The following is a 22957-nucleotide window of genomic DNA, read 5'->3' as shown; positions in this document are numbered from 1 at the left end:
AACGCCCGATTGTTTAGGAAAGAAAGGAAAATATTTTCCCTTCATCTAAAACACAAATAGGCAGGTTGTATTTTTCCAGTATCCTGTCAGAAATGCAACAATACCCAAGTTGTGAACGCAGAACCTATCTAGAACCGCAGCAGCATGTTCACATATACTACCACCATTTTAAAGAAGAACAGAGAAGACATCACCAGAAATAGGTGGTTCCCAAGTGTTCAGTGTTAGACTATAAAGGAGGGGAACAACTTGATACCAAATTGGGAAACAGGTGGTTAGCTCTGATTGGAGGTCCTCCTCACAGAGTTTATATCATGATCAAATGGTAATTACTTTAACTGCAAAATGCATATCCCACACATTCCACATTGTTACTCTTTATTCTTTGGCTCAGAATCGGTATTTTGTATATATACTCATAAAGATATTAATAATATTGTGGCATAGATTCCAAATGTATTGGGACAAGTAGTTACATAGGCTTAACAAATTCTATTTGGTTGTGTTTGAGTGAGGGTGTCACATAAATAAAAAACCTATTTGGGGCACATTGTTACTAAACTTTACACAGTCTATTTGATTACATATTGATAAGGACATCACATAAAGAGAGCAATATAGATATCCCAATAACAAATAAGCCAGCAAACCTAATGTGGGGCTGAACAGTAAAATAAGATCCATATACATAGAATTACTTTCTGCATACACTATCTGCACAGAACATGGTTGCACTAGGTAAGAAAATGGTGGAAAACAAATGTGGGCATCTGGCTAAGCTAGATCAGCTTCAGGCTAAAGTGACACCTGGACTGAATGGGGTTTATTTACTAAAGCTGGAGAGTCCAAAATCAGACTCCCTTCTGCATAGAAACCAATCAGCTTCTAACCTCAGCTTGTTCAATGAAGCTTTGGCAATGAAACCTGGAAGCTGATTGGTTTCTATGCAGAAGTGAGTCTGATTTTGGACTCTCCAGCTTTAGTAAATAAACCCCAATGAGTCTATGAGTTTTTAACTCTTTCTTTAAAAATTTAGAGTAATCACATTATTGTGGCCTTGTGGATGTGGTTTTCTGGACAAATGGGTTTCGCTCCCTGTTGTTTTGCCAAGAACTAACTTATATGATATTGTTTAGGTCACTTGTTGATTAATATATACAGGCAGTCACCGAGTTATAAACATCTGACTTACATACGACTTGTACTTAAGAATGGAGGCAGTGTGATGTCAGGGAATTGAGGGCAGCCATCTTGCTGCTCACCACACGCTGCCACCTACTGTCGATCAGACCTGTCAGCAATCTCACATTACTGCATGGCCAGTTAACCCTTCCCTATGCTGTCAAAAACTAAAAATTATTTTGTGGCTGGAGTTACACTTAAAAAATGTACCTGATCCAACTTCCATACAAATTTAATTTAAGAACAAACCAATAGAACCTATCTTGTCCCTAACCCGGTGACTGCCTGTATAGGAGTTTATATTACATTGAAAAGTGTAATGTGATATATTTTGTAATAGATGGATTTTTGTACAGAGGAGGACATCGCCAAGTAAGATCGGTGGACCTGGTAAGATCAATGGTTAACATCCAGCTTAACCAGGTGTCCACATTTGTTTTCCAGCTTTTGTTGCTTAGTGCAACCATGTTCACCCTAGTTTAGCCCTGGAGGAGATGCAGAGCCTGTACTGTAGAGGACAGAGCTGAGTGTTGTCAATTTTGTCCCCTCTGTTCTGGGCCTTTGGGGAGATTGCTGGGCATGCTTTTTCTGGTTTGTATCGTGGCTCATGTGCTGTGGTGTCACAATGCATTAGGTGGCTGCGCCGCAATGTCATCAAGCTGGCACCATTTTGGCATCAAAACATACAAAAATGTCAGGGGATCTGGCATACTCTGGAATATATAAAGGTGGTGTGCTCTCCATATTGACAGGATATTCTGTTGGCTTTGAGGGTTCACAAAATAGAGGATAATGAGCTATGTTCCCTCACTTGGGACAATTTATACTGTTATGCAGATAATATTTCTAAGTATATGGATCTTATTTTTACTGTTCAACCCCAAATTAGATTTGTTGGCTTATTTATTATTGGGATATCTACATTACTTTCTTTATGTGATGTCCTTATCAATGTGTAATCAAATCATATATATATAAAATACTGACTTTAGACTCCTTGGTCATAGAGCAGGTGCCCAACAAATCCCAGGTGCCATGTCGCCATGGCGAATAGAAAATATGGGCTGGCGCCCGGGCTGTTGTCAGCCCCAACGGTGTAGCATAGGGGAGCGCAGCCAGGCTCAACATTGCCGGACATCCTGCAGAGGTGTGTCACTGCCTCATGTGTGAGGCCGAGGGGGGGGGGTTAGGGAGGAGCGGCGTTGTAATGGCGGTTTAAAGGAGGAGACTGGCGGGAATGTGAAGGGTGGGTTAGGGGAGATGCGGGGCTGTACATTAGTAGGAGGGGCGAGTCAGAGGAGGAGCGGAGCTGGCAGGAAGTGTCCCCTGAGCAGGTCTCAGGGACACTTGCCGCTCCGGGAAGACTCTTAGCCTCACCTTGGAGCAGAAACTGGCGGCGTGACAGCCAGTGTGGCCATCTATCAGTGCCCCATCAGTGCCCATCACTGCAGCCTTATCAATACCCCATTAGTGCAGCCTCATCAGTGTTCACATCAGCACAGTCTCATCAGTGCCCAACAATGCAGCCTCATAAGTGCCCCATTAGTGCAGCCTCATCAGTGTCCATATCAGTGCCCCATCAATGCAGCCTCATCAGTGGCCCCCTCAGTGAAGCCTCATCAGTGGCCCCATCAGTGCAGCCTTATCAGTGCCCCATCAGTGCAGCCTTATCAGTGCATCCTTATCAGGGCCTCATCAGTGCAGCCTCATCAGTGCCCCATCAGTGCAGCCTTATCAGTGGCCCCATTAGTGCCGCCTCATCAGTGCAGCCTTTTCAGTGCCCCATCAGTGGCCCATTAGTGCAGCCTCTTCAGTGGCTCCATCAGTGCAGCCTCATCAGTGGCCCCATCAGTGCAGCCTCACTAGTGCCTCATCAGTGCAGCCTCATCAGTGCTGTCTCATCAGTTGCCCTATCAGTGCAGCTTCATCAGTGCCCCATCAGTGCAGCCTCATCACCGCACATCAGTGAAGAAAAATTACTTATTTGAGGTTTTTTTTTTTTAATTCTCAGTCTTTTCTTCATGTATTTAGTAACAAATAAACACCCCAGTGGTGATTACATATGACTAAAAGAAAGCTCTGTCTCAAAAAAGATAAAAATTTAATTTGGGTACAGTGTTGCATGACCGTGCAATTATCTTTTACCCTCGGTTCACATCTGTGTGGGTGGTGCCGCTGCGGGACCCGCACAAATACCTGCAGCAGCACCACACACACACAGAGGAATGTGGCACCCACAGGCGGGTGCCATTAATTCTTATGGCATGCCGCCTGCACTGCATATTACAACCATACTGGGAACCTCGGTCCCCGTGCGGCCTGCGATTTCCAAAGTAGTGCAGGAACTTCTTCCCTACGTGTCCTGAGGCACGGGAGTCCATTCAAATGAATGGACTCTCGTGCCTGTGCAAATTGCGGCCTGCACGACTGTACAGATGTGAACCAGTGCTTAAAGTGTGTCAGCTCTGAAAGTTGAAAATTGGCCTGGGTAGGAAGGGGGTGAAAGTAACCAGTAGGCAAGTGGTTAAAAAAAACTGGCTACTAACTTTTTTAGCTGGCTCCTAGATTCAAAGCAAATTTGTCAAGCCCTGTCATAGAGTATAGAGTAACAATGTGGAATATGCATTTTTAGTTAAAGTAATTACCAATAGATCCTGATATAAACTTATTATGTTGTAGTGGGAAAGAAATTAAACGTCTTCTCTGTTCTTCTTTTAAATGGTGGTACTACAGTATATGCGAACATGTTGCTGCTGTTCTAGGTAGGTGCGCTCACAACTTGGGTATTGTATTTATGACTTGATATTGGGAAAATACAAACTGTTTATGTTTCCTTTCTTTCCTGAAGAATCGGGCATTAATCTGTGAAATGTGTTGAATGTAGATACCTCATTTTTACACCTATCACAAAATAGTCAAATGGCTCATGTACAATGTTTTGACTCCAGCAACATTTTTGATGGATTTTAATGCTGAATTTTAATTGTTCTAATAAAAATCTTTTGATGTTTTATATTTAATTTGAATGATTACGTTAATAGTCTTAATTAGTTTTTTTTGGAGGGGCTAAAATATACTTTTCACTTTTTGAATATTCATTGCTGTTGTGTTCCACTTTAAGTATAAATCATTGCAGTTTTTTGTTAGATTCATTCTCTTATGCAGGCCATATATGGGTCGAATTCTAAACAAATTTTCTTTAGAAAATCTGAAATTTTGTGTGTTTTTTGTAATCTGATTGTAATCCGATGGGAATCTGAAATGCAACCAACCAAGCTTTCAATTTCACCTCATGTTGCTTTTGTGGCTGGGAATAGTCTTTTCTTTCTAGGTCATAGCTCATGTTCATTTCTTTTTCAATTATATTTCTTGCACGATTCTCCCATCATTGATTAGATATATTTTTGTTTTTCAACAAATTTCCAATATGTCCAATCACTCAAATTCGGTGGCTGCACAAAAATCGGCCTAAGCTGCACCTCACTAATGGTGTGAAATTCGAACAAAAATTCTTAGTTACAATTTTCAAAAGACAATTTATTCAGAATTCGACCCATGTATGGCCTGCATAAGTTACATTCAGTTGTTTTTCTTTTGCATATTCTGTTAGATCCAGCTGTGGAAAATGATTGATGCAAAAGCATTGCTAGTATGCTGCGCTTTTTGTAAAGTGATCTTGCAAAGAAGTGTAAAGGAAACAGTATAATACCATCTGTGTGCATTCAATATAGGAGTGTTTGCTAGTTAATCAGGAGTGGAAAATTGGATGTTTTGGCATCCATATCTATATTGTCAACTCTACAGCAGAAAACTTCAATGCTGGTGGCTCTAAACACTGTCAGGATAGATTCACACATGTGCATTTTCATTTTCATACAGTAATGTTTTCTGCATTCTATGGCATTTTTCATGCATTTCTCATATGCTTCCATTGAAATCTAGGGGATCAAAAATGTGCATTGTTGCCCCTGAATTTTTTTTCAAGATGTGCAAAAGAGAAATGCACAAGTATACATGAGCCACATAGAAAATAACAGTAATTGTGATTCATTTTCATGCGTCAGTCAATGGGCACAGGTGTGACTGAGGACTCACTTTCTGCATTCTCGCACAAAGCAAAGCACCTTGTGACTGGATAGTATACAACCTCTGGTGCCACTAAATACTTAAAGTGTGCTATCTAGTATCTAGACCCACTCACTGCAGTAACCACTTTAAATATTAGAAACAGTGCAGAGCTAGATTTTTGTGTGACCTTTTGCCAGGCTCAAGCAGCGGCTTGTGGAATACAAAACTTTAAAAAAAAAGTTTATATTTTTAAAGAGTTTTGGGGGATACTGAAAGATTTGTGATTGGTGGCCAGGCACATTAAAGGTACTGGGTGCCTCACTGGAGGGTGCCTTCTACCGAGCTTCTGGATCATTGTTTTGTGTGACCCCATACCAAGCTTACTGTGAGTTTTTTGCTACTGATATAAAGGATAAAAGCAGAAGTATAATGGATAAATTGTGTTGTTGTTTGGTGCTGTCCAGTATGTATAGTAGAAAGTTGCCTTGATTATACTCTTTGCAAACATATTAGTATGTGCTAACTTTGCCCACTTCAGTCACTCTTGCACACAATCATTAATGTGAAAATAGATTTTACTTATAGTATTTTTAATTGCTCACATTTTTGTCATCTATTAGGCTACAGGAGAGCGAAACTACCACATATTCTACTGCTTCTTACTCGGCATGAGTTCGGAACAAAAGAAAAAGCTAAACCTTGGCAACTGCTCAGACTACAAATATCTGACTGTGGTATTGTCACTCATTTGTGTGTCTCAAATTTTCCTTGATGACTATATTTACACAATCTATTATCTAGTTAATGTATAACATATATCAGTTTATCAGCTATATCATACCTGTACACAATGTAAGGTCTACAGGGGTATTGAGTAATTCGCTTATTGTAGTATTTGTGTATATTTGTAATATTTGTGTAAAAACAGATTGAGCAGATTCAAAATTGAGAAAGTTTACTTCCTGAGCTATTAACTAGCTTTTGGTGTGTATGTTTGTATATTGTCCTACCTTTATGATGATAGCAATGATTTACTTAGATCTAGACCAGAGGTATTGAATTACAATTCAAGGATGTCTGGTCACTAAAATTTTCTTCTGGCCGAGGTCCGAATAGGGTGTGCCCATCAGTGTGCCCCCTTACATTAGGTGTCACCATCAGAGTTCAACATTACATCATATAATGCCATCACATCATGTGTGCCCATCAGAGTGCTCCTTTACATCAGTTGTCCCCATCAGGGTGCCCCTTTACATCAGGTATCCCCTTCACAGTGCCACCTTTCATCAGGTATTCCCTTACACTCAAAGTACCGCTTTCAATCATACTTCCCCATCAGATGGCCCCTTTACATCATATTCCCCATCAGAGTGCCCCTTTCCATCACATGTGCCAATCAGAGTGCCCCTTTCCACAGTATGTGCCCATTTGTGCCCCCTTAACATAACATGTGCCCATCAGAGTGCCCCCTAACATAAAATGGGTCCATCAGAGTATCCCTTAACATAACATGTGAACGTCTGAATGCCCCTTAACATAAAATAAGGGGCATGCTGATGGGCACATTTTATGTTAAGAGGCACTCTGACGGGCACATTTATATTAAGGGGCACCCTGATGGACATATCTATGTTGTGCCTATCAGAGTGCCCCTTAACATTCAATGTGCCCATCAGAGTGCCCCTGTAAGACAACACCCTACCTTGAGGGCAGACAGGAGCTGTGCTGGGATTCTTGCTGAAGGATGCTTGTGTACAGGTGGGGAATGGGAGCTGGAGAGTCAGTGAGCTGCAAGGGGCAGGTAGGTATATCTCTAAAATGGGGGGCAGGGAGACATGCCTAATGGGCAGAAACAGTGAAGGTGCCTTCGCTACCTTAGGTTCATTTACAAATGGCCTGATCATCACCTGTGTATCACATCTGGAAGCCAGATCAGAGGCACTTAATGGTTTATGGTCAGCCCTCCACATGTGGTTAAACTGACTTGGAACTTTACTTAACCAATAAGGGTGTGCCAAGGAACTGTTTGAAGCAAGGACATATCTCATACTGGCGCAAAAAAATAATTAAAAAGAACATTGCGATGCCTCACCAGGATAATTCCCAAAATGTGGGAAAATCTCAAATATTATAGATAATAATAATGATTAGGCTGACTCACCAAATCTTGCGGTGGTGTCCTCAGGACCAGAAAACATGCACTAAAAAGGAAAGAAACCAGGGGAAAGAGACCCACTGGCACAGAAGTCCTAATGAGATTTCTCAGCTGTATTGACCGGATGGACTTTTACACCGCTTACTGGCTACAGTAACCAAACATACATTTGGAACCATACATCGTGGATTCTTAGCAACTGGGGTTTGCATGCTGGGTGAGAGTATCCTGACAATCATTGCCGTTACCCTGTATGACCTCTGTACCTGCAATACTGCATATCATACTATGGGCATTTACAGGCTGATTGCAGAACATTGTGACTTTACCAGGACTGTATTACCACATTTACTCCTATTCCTGGCTTGTTCCATACTGATGAATTACCCCCAGGCTATTTAGCTTTACATTAAGCTTACTATTAGCCATTCTATTTAACCACTATTTCCATGCACCGGATAATTACTAAATCTAGGATCCCATTTACTGCAGCCTATCATCTTGCTGTCTAATAGATACTACAGGATTTGTGGTCATAATATATATATATATATATATATATACTGTCTTTCCTATATTGGGTGCAGCACCAACATTTAGGTGTCTCAGATACACCCTATTGGGTGACCACCCTCATACAGGGAATACTGGCAGTTTATTCATGACTGACTCTATCTATCATTGAGGATATCAAGAAATTGAATGAATACCGACTCTGCATGCATGTCAATTCCATATGATTCCATCTGATTTATAACCAGCCTGACAAAATGCTCTGAGTATCATCTGCAAATTTCAGATTCATTGTGCAATCAGTAGGTCACAGTCAATTACTCCCTCTCCATTTACTTATATAGCACCAATCTAGGTGCATACTCTACCTCTATATGAGGCCACTTCCATGATTGGAGAATCAATCAGTACCTAGTGACCATTCACCTCCAACTGGGGAGTCAAAGTGCACTAAATCCATCTGACCTCTACCACTGGACAATTTTGTGCTATTTATTGATTGTTGTTTTTATATCAGATATTTGCACTCTGTGAGACCCTGCATCATATCTCATATTCAGAGCCATTATTATGTACTGAATTTGCTGCACATGTTCCTTCTTCATTTTTTTTCCATTATATTCATTCTCTTTCTCTCCTGGCCTATTGCTGTTCTCATTTTTCATTGTTCCATTCTTTCCATCTGAGTCCATTATTCTATTTCTCAGTGAAGGCTGATTGCTCTGTGTGTGCATGTGTGTATGTCAGAGTGGCCTGGTTCCCGCAACGTGGGCTGTCCTTCATATGACAACGTTGTCATTTTAATTTTAAATTTAGTTCTGTGTTAGGTGGAGGTCGTCTGTGTTTTTTCTAATTTGTTCTATTTTGTTAATAAATATTATATTATATTTTCAGCCGCTGTTTGTTCTCATTAGGACTTCTGTGCCAGTGTGTCTCTTTCCCTCTTTCCCCCTGGTTTCTTTCCTTTTTATTGCAAATCTCATACTGGTCTGACCATGGAGCTTGATCAATGCAATTTATTTATTATTTATTTAATTTAGTCTCAACACTTTCAGTGTATTGCCCAATATAACTTAGTTTTCTCAGATGCAAAAAGAGAATACAACAGTTTTACAATGCATAAATAAATGTTTTTTTGCGCTATCTATTTAGTTTATAAGCTAACTAGTGAACACAAAATCATCAGCATGATTAGGACTTCACTATGCAGTACTGATCACAGAGTAAGTACTTGATCATAATGTTAGTAATCTTCAGAGATCACAATTTAGAAATTCTTTAGACAATTTCTTTAAATCAGATTTCTCCTGATCCTACTCTAGGGCAACTGCATAGAATGTGACGGACGCAATGATACCAAGGACTATGCTGAAGTCCGCTCCGCCATGAAGATTCTCCTTTTCTCTGAGCAAGATCAAGCTGATATAAACAAACTTCTGGCAGCTATTCTTCACTTGGGCAACGTGGAGATTCAAAGTATGTATTGTTAAACTGGATTTTATTGAGCAGTGTATATATTTTTGTACATGATACAAAAGTACTGAAGATTATTTATATTCTTCATGTTGATACTTTAAATAAGTATTTCAGTTCTGGATTTACATATTCCTTTAAATGGAACTTATGTCTAAAACTATACTTAACATAAATCAATAAGACACATCAGCATTGCCAATCTATTTTTTAAGTGTCCCTTTTGAGCCAATAAAACATCTACTGTTCTCCATCTTAGATCATATGATCTCAGGCTATCATTACTGCAGAGAATCAATTGATTGTATTCAGCAGTGAAATAACGAAGTGTTTTAACCTATGTATATCCAAAATTTAAATTCAAAGAATGAATGAATAAAGCCTTAGAGTTTATCCCAAACTAAAAGGCATTTGTTTTATTACCACAACGTAAGAACTTTTCCTGTCCTGTCCAGTGCACATCTGTATTTGGCTATATATTTCCATTTCTGAAGAACACTATGCTCTCATTGAATTATTGCTACACTCTCCTACTAATCTGTTGCCGTGGTAAATCAGGTTGTTGCTTTCCCTCACTGCATTGGTATAGAGTGGTTGTAGGAGAGCCTGGTTTCTCAGAGAGGAGTTTTTGTTTTTTGACATTGTTGACCTTAACCTAAGTTTTTCATATGCAAATAACCCCTTTCCAATATGAGCTTAATAATAAACAAAATCGGGTTATACTGCTGCTTAAAGTAGAAATGGACACTAGGCACATGGAAAACTGTAAACCGGCCTGCTTGAGACTATATTCTCTTATACCTGCTCAGTTTTAGCAAACAAGTACTCCAAAGAAAGGATTATAGCATATGTGGTGAGGGAGTACAAAAAATCATATTTTCTCTATCATTCACTGAGGGACAGAGCTTGATAAAAGGTAACTTAGGGATATCCAAAAGCAGTTAAACATAGAGGCAGATACAAAAAAGCAACACAGGGAAGCAGCCAACAAGAAAAAACAAAGGGGAAAACAGGGGAAGTAAGTAGCTGCTTGTAGAACCTTGCAACCAGAGCAAGCATCTGCCAAGGCAGATGGCCTTATAGAACTTAGAAGACATATGTACATATGTAACGAAGACCAGGTTGCAGCTTTACAGATCTGAGACACAGAGGTCTGATGACTAAAAGCCCAAGAAGAACTTCTCTGCCCTAATTTATCTTGCAACTCAAGCCTGCACAGCAGTCTGTCGAATCTATTTAGAAATAGTGAATCTAGAGGCCGGATAATGTGTTTTAGGTAATACTAGAGTGAAAAACAGGGAATCCATCTGTCTAAAAAAGCGTTGCCCAGAAGGTAAACTCATCAGGACAGTCCTCACCACAAAGCAATGGAGAGAGATCTCCTTGAAGTGAACCAGTGTCGGACCCAGGTAAGGTAATAAAATATCCTCATTTAGGGTGAAAAGTAGAAACCACGTTGTATAAAAAAGCAGTTCCCAGATCTCAAACAAATGTGTCTTTATGTAGGATCATAGGACAATGCTAATAACTCAGAAATCATTCTGGTAAAAGTGATGTCTACAAGAAAGGCTACCTTATGGAATAGAAATGCAAAGTAGAAGACCCAAATAGGTTCAAATGGTGGTTTTTGCATGCCCCAACAAATCCCCCGCCCATGCATACATACCTCAGTCTGAAAATTGCAGCCTCCAAGAATGGTTTACATCCCAAGCTGCACATCTGCTGGCTGCACCTGTGCAGTAGAGCCCTATAGCAATCTACGGGGCCTATCCACCTCCATCTTCAGCTACTTGCAGGCTGTTGGCTGAAACGGAAGTCTTGCAGAAGTATCTGCAACGCAAAGCTTATCTGCTGTCACCAAGAGCTTGCAGTCCTGTTCTCTATGACAAGGGCTCCCTCTGAAGGGAGCAAATGTGTGGCAAGACAAAGAGTGTGTGTGAGCATGCAATAACTTATAATCAGTGCTGCATCGTGAGAAAATCCACCAGGGAGAAGTGGAGGAAATTTCAAATAGCAGTTTGGGCTTACATTTCCCAGGCCACCAGAAACATAAATACACATGTCCGATGGGCAATAAATAGGAGGATTCCTCATTTTGTAAGATTAGGATTAACAATAAAAAATAAACTCAGAAAAGATCTTTTGAATCCTACATACTGTAAAATGTCCAGCTTTTAGCTACAGCCACTTCCATGACAAAAATACTGACTTGACCTAAAAACAGAGTGCTTGGTTACCTGGAACACTGATAAATTGTCATTTCTAACTGCAGGACTAAAATAAAAAAAAAAGATGCTATACTTATCTGCTCTGTGCAATGATATTCCACAGAGCAGCCCCTTATCTCCTCTTTTGGAGTCCCACTTTGGTGCTGTCCACTCCCTCTTTCTCTGGGTGCCCTCATAGTACACTGTGTGCCATGGGGGTACCCATGCAGGTGTGCTCTTAAGCCAGGTTCTGTGCATCCAAAGACACACACAGCGTGGCTCAGCCACGCATCCTGCATTTTCCTCATTTGAGTTGACTGACAGCAGCAGGAGCCTATGGCTTCCGTTGCTCTCAGAGTTTCCTGTGAGACTAGACAGCAGCGCTGCAGCCAGGATAGTGCTGAAGCATGCAAAGACTAACTGTTTAGGGATAGGGAACAGGTATTGGAAGGTTTTTTTTTTCCTTAATGCAGAAGAATGCATTAGCGTGAAAAAAAAAACGTTTGCTTCTAGAACCCCGTTAGAAGTTGGAACTGGGAAAACCTTTGCTTGATTGCCCTCCTGTTCTTTTTGCATTGAACTGTATTGTAATTGTACTGTCCCCCTTATTGTAAAGCGCTGTGTAAACTGTTGGCACTATATAAATCCAATATAATAATAACAGGAGATACTGAATCTACCATTAGCTCTTGATAGGAGAGAAAATTCTTCTAATTCAAATAAAAAATAGAGCAGCAGTTAAAGAGGTATTCATTTTCAAGAGGAAACAATGCAAAACTGGGCAGGTGAGGGATTATAGACTCAAGGGAGTTGGCCGTCAGATTTCTGTGTGCCTAGTGTCCGTTTCTTATGGGGGCATCAGTTTAACCCTAGCTTGCTTACAAATAAGTTTTGTCTGTCAATAGACAATAGACATTTTATGGCTTTTTTCTGATAAATTTGATAGACTGTTCCTTTACAAGATTTAGGTATTGAACCTTTCCATTATTGCAAACACTGGTATATAACCTATTTTTCTGATTCAAAAATTACATTTTTAATTTGTTTTTAATTACACTATCATTTCATCTATATGATAGGAGTATATTTGTATTATGCCTTGCCTCTTTTATATAGACATTGTCCTGTTGTGACTTGTAGGTGCAATGTATGGAAATATTGACAGCTGTGATGTCCGTGAGTCAACCCACTTGTCTACTGTAGCTGCTATGCTTGAGGTATTTATAAACATATTTTACTATCTCTCATCTCTATACCCTGGCGCGATAAACTGCATATTATGCCATGACATATCTGACTGCCTTCCCTTGCTTTATAAGTGGTCCGTTTGGGTACACAGGTCAATTGTAAAGTAAAAAATATGAATCAAAATCAAATACTGGTGAAGTACTTCCAATATGATATAACAAATCAAATATATAACCTCATACCATAACCTTTTATCATAAACAGATCCCCCCAGTATCCTTTTGTGAAAAAGCTTTTTTTTTAATTTTCCTTGCATGTGATTGGGTATTCCTTGCAAAGTAAATTTTTATCTCATTTACAAAGCTCTGGAGCAATTGCACTTGCGGAGTGCAACTGCACTTTGTATGGTTCACAGTAGTACAACCCCTAGCAAAAAGTATGGAATCACCACTCTTGGAAAATGTTCATTAAATCGCTTAATTGTGTAGAATAAAAACAATCACAGACATGTCTCAAAACTATTTTTATTTAACACTCCAAACTTCTGGTTTTAAGAAACACTTAAAAAATTTAAAAAGAAAGAAAAAACTGTAGTCAGTTGTAACTGTTTTTGCAGATTAAGCAGAGGAAAAAAATTTGGGATCACTCAATTCTGAGGAAAATATTATGGAATCATGAAATATACAGTACAGTAAACAACTATTACTTTGTTGCACCACCACAGGCTTTTATAACAGCTTGAATTCTCTGAGGCATGGATTTAACTATCTACAAGCAGTATTCTTCATCTATCCGGCTCCAACTTTCTCTTTTTGCAGTTGCCAGATCAGCTTTGCAGGTTGGAGCCTTGTCATGGACCATTTTTTTAAATTTTCACCATAGATTTTCAATTGTATTGAGGTCCGGCCTATTTACAGGTCATGCCATTGATATTGTGTATCTTTCTTAAAGAAAAGTTTTCATGTCTTTTGCCTTATGGCAAGATGCATTATCATCCTGAAAAATGATGTCATCATCACCAAACATCCTTTCAATTGATGGAATAAGAAAAGTGTCCAAAATCTCAATATAAACTTGTGCATTTATTGAAGATTTAATGACTGTCATTTCCCCCATACCTTTACGTGACGTTCCAGCATCATCACCCTGCCCAGTGCAGATTGGTGATTCATCACTGAATATCACTTTTATCCAGTCATCCACAGTCCATGATTGCTTTTCTTTAGCCCATTGTAACCTTGTTTTTTTCTGTAGGTGTTAATGATGGTTTTTGTTTGGCTTTTCCGTATGCAAATCCCTTTTCTTTTTAGGCAGTGTCTTACAGTTTGGTTAAATACAGTGGGGATCGAAAGTTTGGGCACCCCAGCTAAAAATTTGTATTAATGTGCATAAAGGAGCCAAGGAAAGATGGAAAAATCTCCAAAAGGCATCAAATTACAGATTAGACATTCTTATAATATGTCAACAAAAGTTAGATTTTATTTCCATCATTTACACTTTCAAAATAACAGAAAACAAAAAAATGGCGTCTGCAAAAGTTTTGGCACCCTGCAGAGTTAATATCTTGTACTGCCCCCTTTGGCAAGTATCACAGCTTGTAAACGCTTTTTGTAGCCAGCCAAGAGTTTTTCAATTCTTGTTTGAGGTATCTTTGCCCATTCTTCCTTACAAAAGTCTTCCAGTTCTTTGAGATTTCTGGGCTGTCTGTCACGCACTGCTCTTTTAAGGTCTATCCATAGATTTTCAATTATGTTGAGGTCAGGAGATTGTGAAGGCCATGGCAAAACCTTCAGTTTACGCCTCTTGATGTAATCCCCCGTGGATTTCGAGGTGTTTTTAGGATCATTATCCATTTGTAGAAGCCATCCTCTCTTTAACTTCAGCTTTTTCACAGATGGCATCAAGTTACCATCCAAAATTTGCTGAAATTTCATTGAATCCATTTTTCCTTCTACTCGTGAGATGTTCCCTGTGCCACTGGCTGCAACACAACCCCAAAGCATGATTGATCCAACCCCATGCTTAACAGTTGGACAGAGGTTCTTTTCATTAAATTCTGTGCCCCTTCTTCTCCAAACGTACCTTTGCTCATTCCGGCCAAAAAGTTCAATTTTAACCTCATCGGTCCACAGAACTTGTTTCCAAAATGCATCAAGCTTGTCTATATGTTCATTTGCAAAGTTCAAACGATGATTTTTGTGGTGAGGACGTAGAAGAGGTTTTCTTCTGATGACTCTTCCATGAAGACCATATTTGTACAAGTATCTCTTTATAGTGGAATAGTGTACCACAACTCCAGTGTCTGCCAGATCTTTCTGGAGGGATCGTGCAGTGAAACATGGGTTTTGAATTGTTTTTCTCACAATCCTGCGAGCTGTTCTGTCTGATATTTTTCTTGGTCTTCCAGATCTTGCTTTAACTTCCACTGTTCCTGATGACTGCCATTTCTTAATTACATTTCGAACAGAGGATATTGACATCTGAAAACGCTTTGCTATCTTCTCTTCTTATAGCCTTCTCCAGCTTTGTGAGAGTCAACTATTTTCAGTTTCAGTTTTCTAGACAACTGCTTAGAAGAACCCATGGTGCTGATTGTTGGGGCAAGGTCAGATGAGTCTGAGCATTTAAAACCTTTGAGATTGACATCACCTGGTCTTCCCAGACGATGATTGAGAACAATCCATGACACTGGCAGGTCTCAGCTTGGCAAAGGGAGCAGTGCATGCTATAAATTCTGCAGGGTGCCCAAACTTTTGCAGACGACATTTTTTAGTTTTCTGTTTTTTTGAAAGTGTAAATGATGGAAATAAAATCTAATATTTGTTGACATATTATAAGAATGTCTAATCTGTAATTTGATGCCTTTTGGAGATTTTTCCATCTTTCCTTGGCTTCTTTATGCACATTAATACAAATTTTTAGCTGGGGTGCCCAAACGTTCGATCCCCACTGTACATTGACTCCAGTTTCTGTCCATTGGTTCTTCATTTGTTTTGTTGTGCATTTTCTTTTTTCAAAGCATATTCCTTTAGGTTTTCTATCTTGACACTTTGATGTTTTTCTTGGTCTTCCAGAGCGCTTCCCTTTTACAACCTTCCAATTTGATTTGCACTTGGTCCAGATTTTAGACACAGCTCACTGGGAACAACCAACATTGTTTGCAACAATCCGTGATGATTTATCTTCTTGAAGATGTTTTATGATCCTCTCCTTTGTTTCAACTGACATCTCTCATGTTGGAGCCATGATTTATGTCAATCAGCTTGGTGCAACAGCTCACCAAGGTGTGCAAGCACTCTTTTTAACTGCAGACTAATTAGCATATGTAATCTGATGCAGATGTTTTAGAACTGCAAAGTACATGGTAATTCCATAGTATTTTCCTCAGAATTGAGTGATTCCATATTTTTTTCCTTTACTTGATCTGCAAAAACAGTTGCAACTGACTACAGTTTTATTTCTTTTTTTTAATTAACCTTCCTGGCGGTATTCCCGAGTGTAGCTCGGGTAAAGTTTCAGTACCAAAAACGGTAACCCCGAGCTACACTCGGGCTTACCATGCGGCGTTGCACAGGGATTCCCTACAGCGCTTACCTTGTCCTTCGCTCCCGCGATGCGTCCCCTGCAGTGTCCCCGGCCATCTCCTCCGGCCGATGCCGGCATCTGTCTTCCGTGTTCCAGTCCCTGTGACGTCGGGACGTACGGGCGCCGGAACCGGCGGCAAATTTGAAAATGTAAAAAAAATGACATTTTTTTAAATTGATTATTTCATAGCAAAACATTCCTGTATCAAAGCATTTCACATACATTTTGTCCCTACTGCTTTGTCCTGTGCCCTGCCTGCATTTTGACTGTTCTTTCTGCCTGGAAACTTAGAAAAGTCCACGGCGTCCAAAAAGCGTCCCTTTAGATCAAAATCGGTTTTAGACTGGCTAGAGAACAGCGATAGTAAATCAGAACTACTTGCAGAATTGAGTGATAATGATTCATGGGGAAATTCGTCATCAGACACTGAAAATTATTTTGCGACTTTGCTCAGTGATGTGCGAACTTGGCGCTATATTTCCCCTATCCATCAGACTGTCGTCTTCCCTCCTCACATTCAGGCGCTCCCTCAAAACCCATCTCTTCAGGGAAGCCTACCCCACCCTCACCTAACGGCCATTCTCCCTCTTTCCTCCCACCCCTCATTCCCCTCAGCCACTTCCTACTGTACCATTACCCCCTTCCTCCTAGATTGTAAGCTCGAAAGAGTGGGGCCCTCTTCCCCCTCGTACGTTGTTTGTTACTGTTGTACTGTGCCATGTATTGTCCCCCCCCATTGTACAGAGCTGAGCAAACCTTTTGGCGCTATATAAACGCGATGTAATAATAATAATAATAATAATTTCAGTGTTTTTGGTTTGATTATATTATTGAATTAAATTTATTATTATTATATTATTATTTTTTATGAGTATTTATTAAGTAATTACTAAGAATTGCAGGCCTACAATACATAACACCAAATTTTCATGCAAACAAAATGGTACCGCTTTTGGTACAAAATTCCTGACATAATCATACCGCCAGGGAGGTTAAACAATTAAATGAACATTTTCCAAGAGTGGTGATTCCATACTTTTTTGCCAGGGGTTGTAAATCAACCCCATAGTCCATGTGGAAGTCCCATATACCAACCAATGTTTGTGCAAACTTCAATCGTTATATTAACCACTTGTCGCCCGGCCTATGGTCAAATGACGGCCAGGCGAACACTTCATCCCTCCAGGAGGGCCTTATATGACGTCCATCCTGGATCGCGCTTTGCGTGTGCCCGCAGGGCCGCGCTGTGGCAAGATCTGTCACCGGTCATGTACCTCGGACACGGCCGATGACAGATCTGTGTACTGGCCCCGTTGTCAGTACCATGTGACCTGCTGTGACCAATCACAGCAGGTCACATGACAGTTGTATACAATGGCTGGCTTCCTTTCATGCCATCCATTGTATACAACTGTGTCTAGCTGTGAATGGTCACAGCGATCACATGCACAAGCTGGGCCAATTACAGCCCATCTGTGTCATGTGATTAGCCATGGGCAATCACAGCTAATCACAACAAAAAAACCTGAATGAATCGATTTCATTCAGTTAAATGCTTGCTAATAGCAAAGACATTCTTTGCTATAAGCAATCAAATTGTGTAATTAAAAAAAAATACTGATCACTTCCCCAAAGCAGTACAATGTTACTATGGTAACATTATACTACTTTGGTCATAGTGTAATATGAAAAAGAATCTTAAAAAAAGAGCAAAAATGTAATAAAAATAATAAAAAAATTGAAAAGAAATTATCATTTTTTTTTTCGTACTGTCACCAGTCAGTGTTCCTGATCACCGCCACTCCAGTTATATGCTGACGCTGTACTACATTGGTGACAGTATGTAAAAAAAAAAATTGTGAAAATAATTTTTTTAATTTCTTCATTTTCCGAAAAATTATGACAAAAAATTACAACTTCAAAAAACTCGCCATGCCTCTTATGAAATACGTCAGACTGTCTACTTTGCAAAAGGGGGTCATGGGGGATATCTGTGCTGTTCTGACATTTTTGGGTCTCAAGAAATTAGATTGGCTGTCAGTACTTCAGGACTGATCAATTTTCAGATATATCCCATAGTTTGTGAACTCAATAACTTTCCTACAGACTAAATAATAAATCAGTATTTATTATTTAGTCTGTAGGAAAGTTATAGAGTTCACAAACTATGGTATATATCTGAAAATTGATCAATCAGTATTTGGGTTAATTTCACCAAAGAAATGTAGCAGAATACATCTCGGCCTAAATTTATGAAGATCAATTATTTATTTGCAAACTTTTATTACAGAAACAAAGAAAAACGTTTTTTTTTTCAAAATGTTTTTTCTTTTTTTGTTAATTTAGCAAAAAATAAAAACCCCAGTGGTGATTAAATACCACCAAAAGAAAGCTCTAGTTGTGTGAACAAAATCATAACATTTGGGTACAGTGTTGCATGACCGCGCAATTGTCATTCAAAGCACGAGAGCGCTGAAACCTGAAAATTGGCCTGGGCAGGAAGGGCCTGGTATTGAAGTGGTTAGTTCTTGTCAGAACAGCAACATTACTTTCTTCAGCATGAACAAATACCGCCATGCCTTTAACCACATCTCATGGGTATCTCCTCACCTTATATCATGGACCCCACTGCAAAAGGAGGGTCAATTGCGCTTTTATATTAGAGACCACAATCTTCCTCAGCATTCACCTGGTCATTACTGATCTCCCAGGAATAGATATATTATCCACTTCAGGTCCAGGCACTTTCACCCCCTTCCAGTCCAGGCCAAAGGCACACTTTGAGTGACAATTACTTAGTCATTCAACACTGTACACATAGTACATTTTTATATTTCAATGGTTTTTATTAATTTTTAAACAGTATAAAACAGAGGCAACAAAACACGCCCACGCAGGGGCTATCAATTGTACAGATAAAAAAAATGCAAAATAAAAATAAAAAAAAAACAGTGCTCTAACGCCAACAGGGCAAAAGGTACGCCCACGCAGGGGCTATCAATGGCACATAAGTTACAAAACATTAATGTAACTGACTATAACAACTAAAGACAGCTGTCCACTGTTATACCAAAAACAAACAGAAAGAGCGAAAGGAAGAAAAAACAAAAAAACAAAGAGCAGGGGTCCAAGAGCGCCAATACCGAACGCCATTACATCCCCAGAATAGCCGGGGGGAGCATGGGAAAAGCATATTGCAACCACGGCTCCCATATTTTCAAAAATTTACGCTGGGAGTCGTTGCAGATACTCGACATCTGTTCGTTGAGCATCATAACTATGAGCATACGATCCCGTATCCCAGGAAGAGGGACAAACGGACTCTTCCAGGCCTGAGCAATTGTTCTAGTGGCCAATAAAAACAAATAGGAAGCCAACATCTGCTGGTGAGCTAAGAGGTCCGGTATGGGGCAATGAAGCAAGGCATACCGAGCATCCCGGCGTATGGAGAGATGGAACAAGGTGAAAAGGAGGCCAAACACACGAGACCAAAAACGAAACAGTCTCGGGCATGGCCACCAGATATGCAATACATCTCCACGATGGCCACAACCCCTGAAAACATCGATCACTACAGGCAGGGTTAGCCTGGGCCAACCGAGCCGGAACCCAATACCAACGAACCAATACCTTATAGGCTGCCTCCAGCGTGGTCGTATTAAATGAGCATTTAGCTATGAGTGACCAGGCCTTATTCCAGTCCTCCGGAACCACAGCCACTCGCCAAGTCGCGCTGCCACTGAACAACATATGAAAGATAAGTATGCGACAAGCGTCTGTTCAGAGCTGCATAAAGAAGGGATATAAGGCCTGGGGTGCCTGGACGCTGCTGGCAAAGCTGTTCAAAGGCAGATTTCTGGTACGGGAAAGTAGAAGTGCCCCGCAGCGAGAGCAGCCAGTGCCGCAATTGAAGGTATCAAAAGAATTCCGCCGGGGGGACATCCCAGGATTCCCAAAGAGAGTTCAAGGTGGGGAAGGACCGAAAAATCAAAAAGTGTTGTACCTGCAAAAAACCATTAGTCACCCACCAAGAAAATGCCCTTGGGTGATCTAAACCCGGTGGGAAAAGAGGGTTGTTAATAATTGGGAACAAAGGCAGAAATGGTGACATAAGGCCACTGGAGTAACATACCAAGTCCCAGACTTGTAAGCCATGGAGCAACATTGGACTCAGTACCATAGGGCGCAGGGCAGGGGGAAGCCATAGAAGTGTAATGATAGTGATAATACTTAGTTACATTAGGCACCCCAAGACCACCCTGGAGTCTATGAGCAAAGAGCGTATTTCTGGATACTCTGGGGTGCTTATCGGCCCAGATAAAACGCATAAACTTCGCCTGAAGCAACCGAAGAAAATGAGGGGGAACCCGCACTGGGAGTGTGCGAAAATAATATAACAATTTCGGCAAGATGGTCATTTTCACCGAATTAACCCGTCCTATCCAAGACAGGTGCAGAAATTGCCAAGAATGCATAAGAGAAGATAGCGAGCTAAGCAATGGATAATAATTTGCAGCAAATAAGGAGTCATAGGTGGGGGTCAAGCGAATGCCTAAGTATTCAAGAGAAGAGGAAGCCCATTTGTAAGGGAAGTGGGATTGTAGGCGCGAAACCAAATCTGAAGCCAAAGTAATATTGAGAGCGACAGTCTTATCCAAGTTAATACGGAGACCCTAAATCAAGGAGAAGCGCTCAAGAACCTGTTGCAAATTAGGAAGCGTCATCAGGGGGTTAGTAAGAGTCAGGAGGGCATCGTCCGCAAAAAGGTTCAGCTTGAACTCCTGTCCCGCATAAGGAACCCCAGATACATTGCAATCGGTCCGGAGCACTAAAGCCAGTGGGTCAAGTGCCAGGACAAAGAGCGCCAGGGACAGGGGGCAACCCTGTCTCGTCTCTCACCCAATAGGAAAGGGATCTGAAAAACACCCAGCGTATTTAACGGAGGCCGAAGGAGAAGAATACAAGGCTTGAATCCAAGAAAGAATAGAATCCCCAAAACCCCAACGAGACAGCACAGACCGCAGATATTCCCAGGATAGAGAATCAAAGGCTTTATATATGTCTAAGGACAATAAGAATCCCGGGATTTTCCGCTGTTGCAGAAAATGTATAAGATGGACCACCTTATGAACGTTATCACCCGCCTGCCTTCCAGGGACAAACCCTACCTGGTCCCTGTGGACCAGGCTACGCAATATTTATTGATGCGAAAACTAAGGATCTTGCCCAATATCTTCAGGTCTTCATTAAGAAGAGAAATGGGCCGGAAGGCTTGCAGTTCCTGTACATCATCGGTCGTCTTAGGAATCATGGCGATATGCGCTCTAAGCGCGTCTGGAGAGGGCAAGGAGCCCTGTCGTAACTCATTAAAATAGTCAGCCAAAAAGGGCGCCAACAGGGCTGAGAATTTCTTATAATAGAGACCGGAGAAGCCGTCGGGACCTGGGGCCGCGGTGGACCGTAAGGATTTGATAGCTTGGAGCACTTCCGGTACGGTGACACCGGCGTTGAGGGCCACATGTGCTGCCTCGGATAACCCAGGAAGTCGGAGATCTTGAAAGAATGCCTCTGCTTGAGCCACGGGGAAGGGATCTGGTTTAGCGTAGAGGCGCGAAAAGGAAGTCTGAGAAACGGGAAACAATCTGCTGGGGATTAGAAGTACAGCCACCTGTGGGAAGTCGCAGTTGGATCTGTTTATGGGGTTTCCCCACAGAATTGAGTTTCCTGGCCAGCATCGGCCCGGCTTATTAGCACAGGAATAAAATTTGTGTTTGGTCCAACACAGGGCCCGTTCCGCCTCCGAAGAGGCAAGTAGGTCCAACTGTGCCGCCAGAGCGTCCTGAGCGCGTTTATGGGCCGCGGATGGAGATGACTTCCAACGCCCATCTGCAGAGGCCAGGAGAGAATGAAGCTCCAAAAGTCAGCGCTCCCGCTTCCAGACCGCCGCCAGCTGTATAACATGACCCCGCACCGTTGCCTTATGCGGCTCCCATAGGGGCACAGCCGAAGAGACCGATTCCGAGTTTTCCGTGAAGTATGTTCGTAAGAAAAATTCTATTTGTTGGCAGGTAGTCTGAGTGGTCAATAAAGAGTCATTGATGCGCCAATGAAAAGGGCGCCATTCTGACCCAGAGAGGGCAAGGAGGAGTACCAAGGGATCATGGTCCGACCAGGGGGAGGAGGGAATAGTTATCCGCCGGACCAAGGGAAGCTGCTGATAATGCATGAATATATGGTCAATTCTACAAAAACTGTCATGAGGATTTGAATAGAATGTAAAGTCACGCTCAGTTGGGTGAAGTTCCCTCCAGACGTCCACCAGCCCCGCCGTCCGCAAGAGAGAGCGCGTACGTTCCTCCAGCACTAAGTCGTGAGAAGGGGCTGCCCCCCGTGCATAGCGCCTATCCAATGTGGAATCCAAGGTAACATTTGAATCTCCCAAAACAAGAAGAAGACCTTTGGAGTGTTGGGAAACAATGGTGCAAAGATGCGAAAAGAATTTATGCTGAAAACGATTAGGCGCATAGTAACAGACAAAAGTAACCTCCTGGTCCCTGAGGGTGCCTTGCAGAAGCAAATACCTGCC

General features: G+C 41.2%; 1 protein-coding gene across 1 annotated transcript in view; it reads left to right on the top strand.

The window, feature by feature from the left end:
* Positions 1 to 22957, top strand: part of MYO7B (myosin VIIB) — a 211668-nt gene that overhangs the window by 39165 nt on the left and 149546 nt on the right. The window contains exons 8-10 of the mRNA XM_089665566.1: positions 5871 to 5984; positions 9241 to 9394; positions 12739 to 12815. Coding sequence (XP_089521692.1) covers positions 5871 to 5984; positions 9241 to 9394; positions 12739 to 12815 — 345 coding nt within the window. The remainder of the gene's footprint in view (positions 1 to 5870; positions 5985 to 9240; positions 9395 to 12738; positions 12816 to 22957) is intronic.

Source organism: Staurois parvus, unplaced genomic scaffold (genome assembly GCF_062004578.1).
Source record: "Staurois parvus isolate SC_StPar_1 unplaced genomic scaffold, SC_StPar_1.0 ptg000049l, whole genome shotgun sequence".
In the NCBI taxonomy this organism is placed as follows: domain Eukaryota; kingdom Metazoa; phylum Chordata; class Amphibia; order Anura; family Ranidae; genus Staurois; species Staurois parvus.
This window is presented reverse-complemented; position numbering and strand designations above follow the sequence as displayed.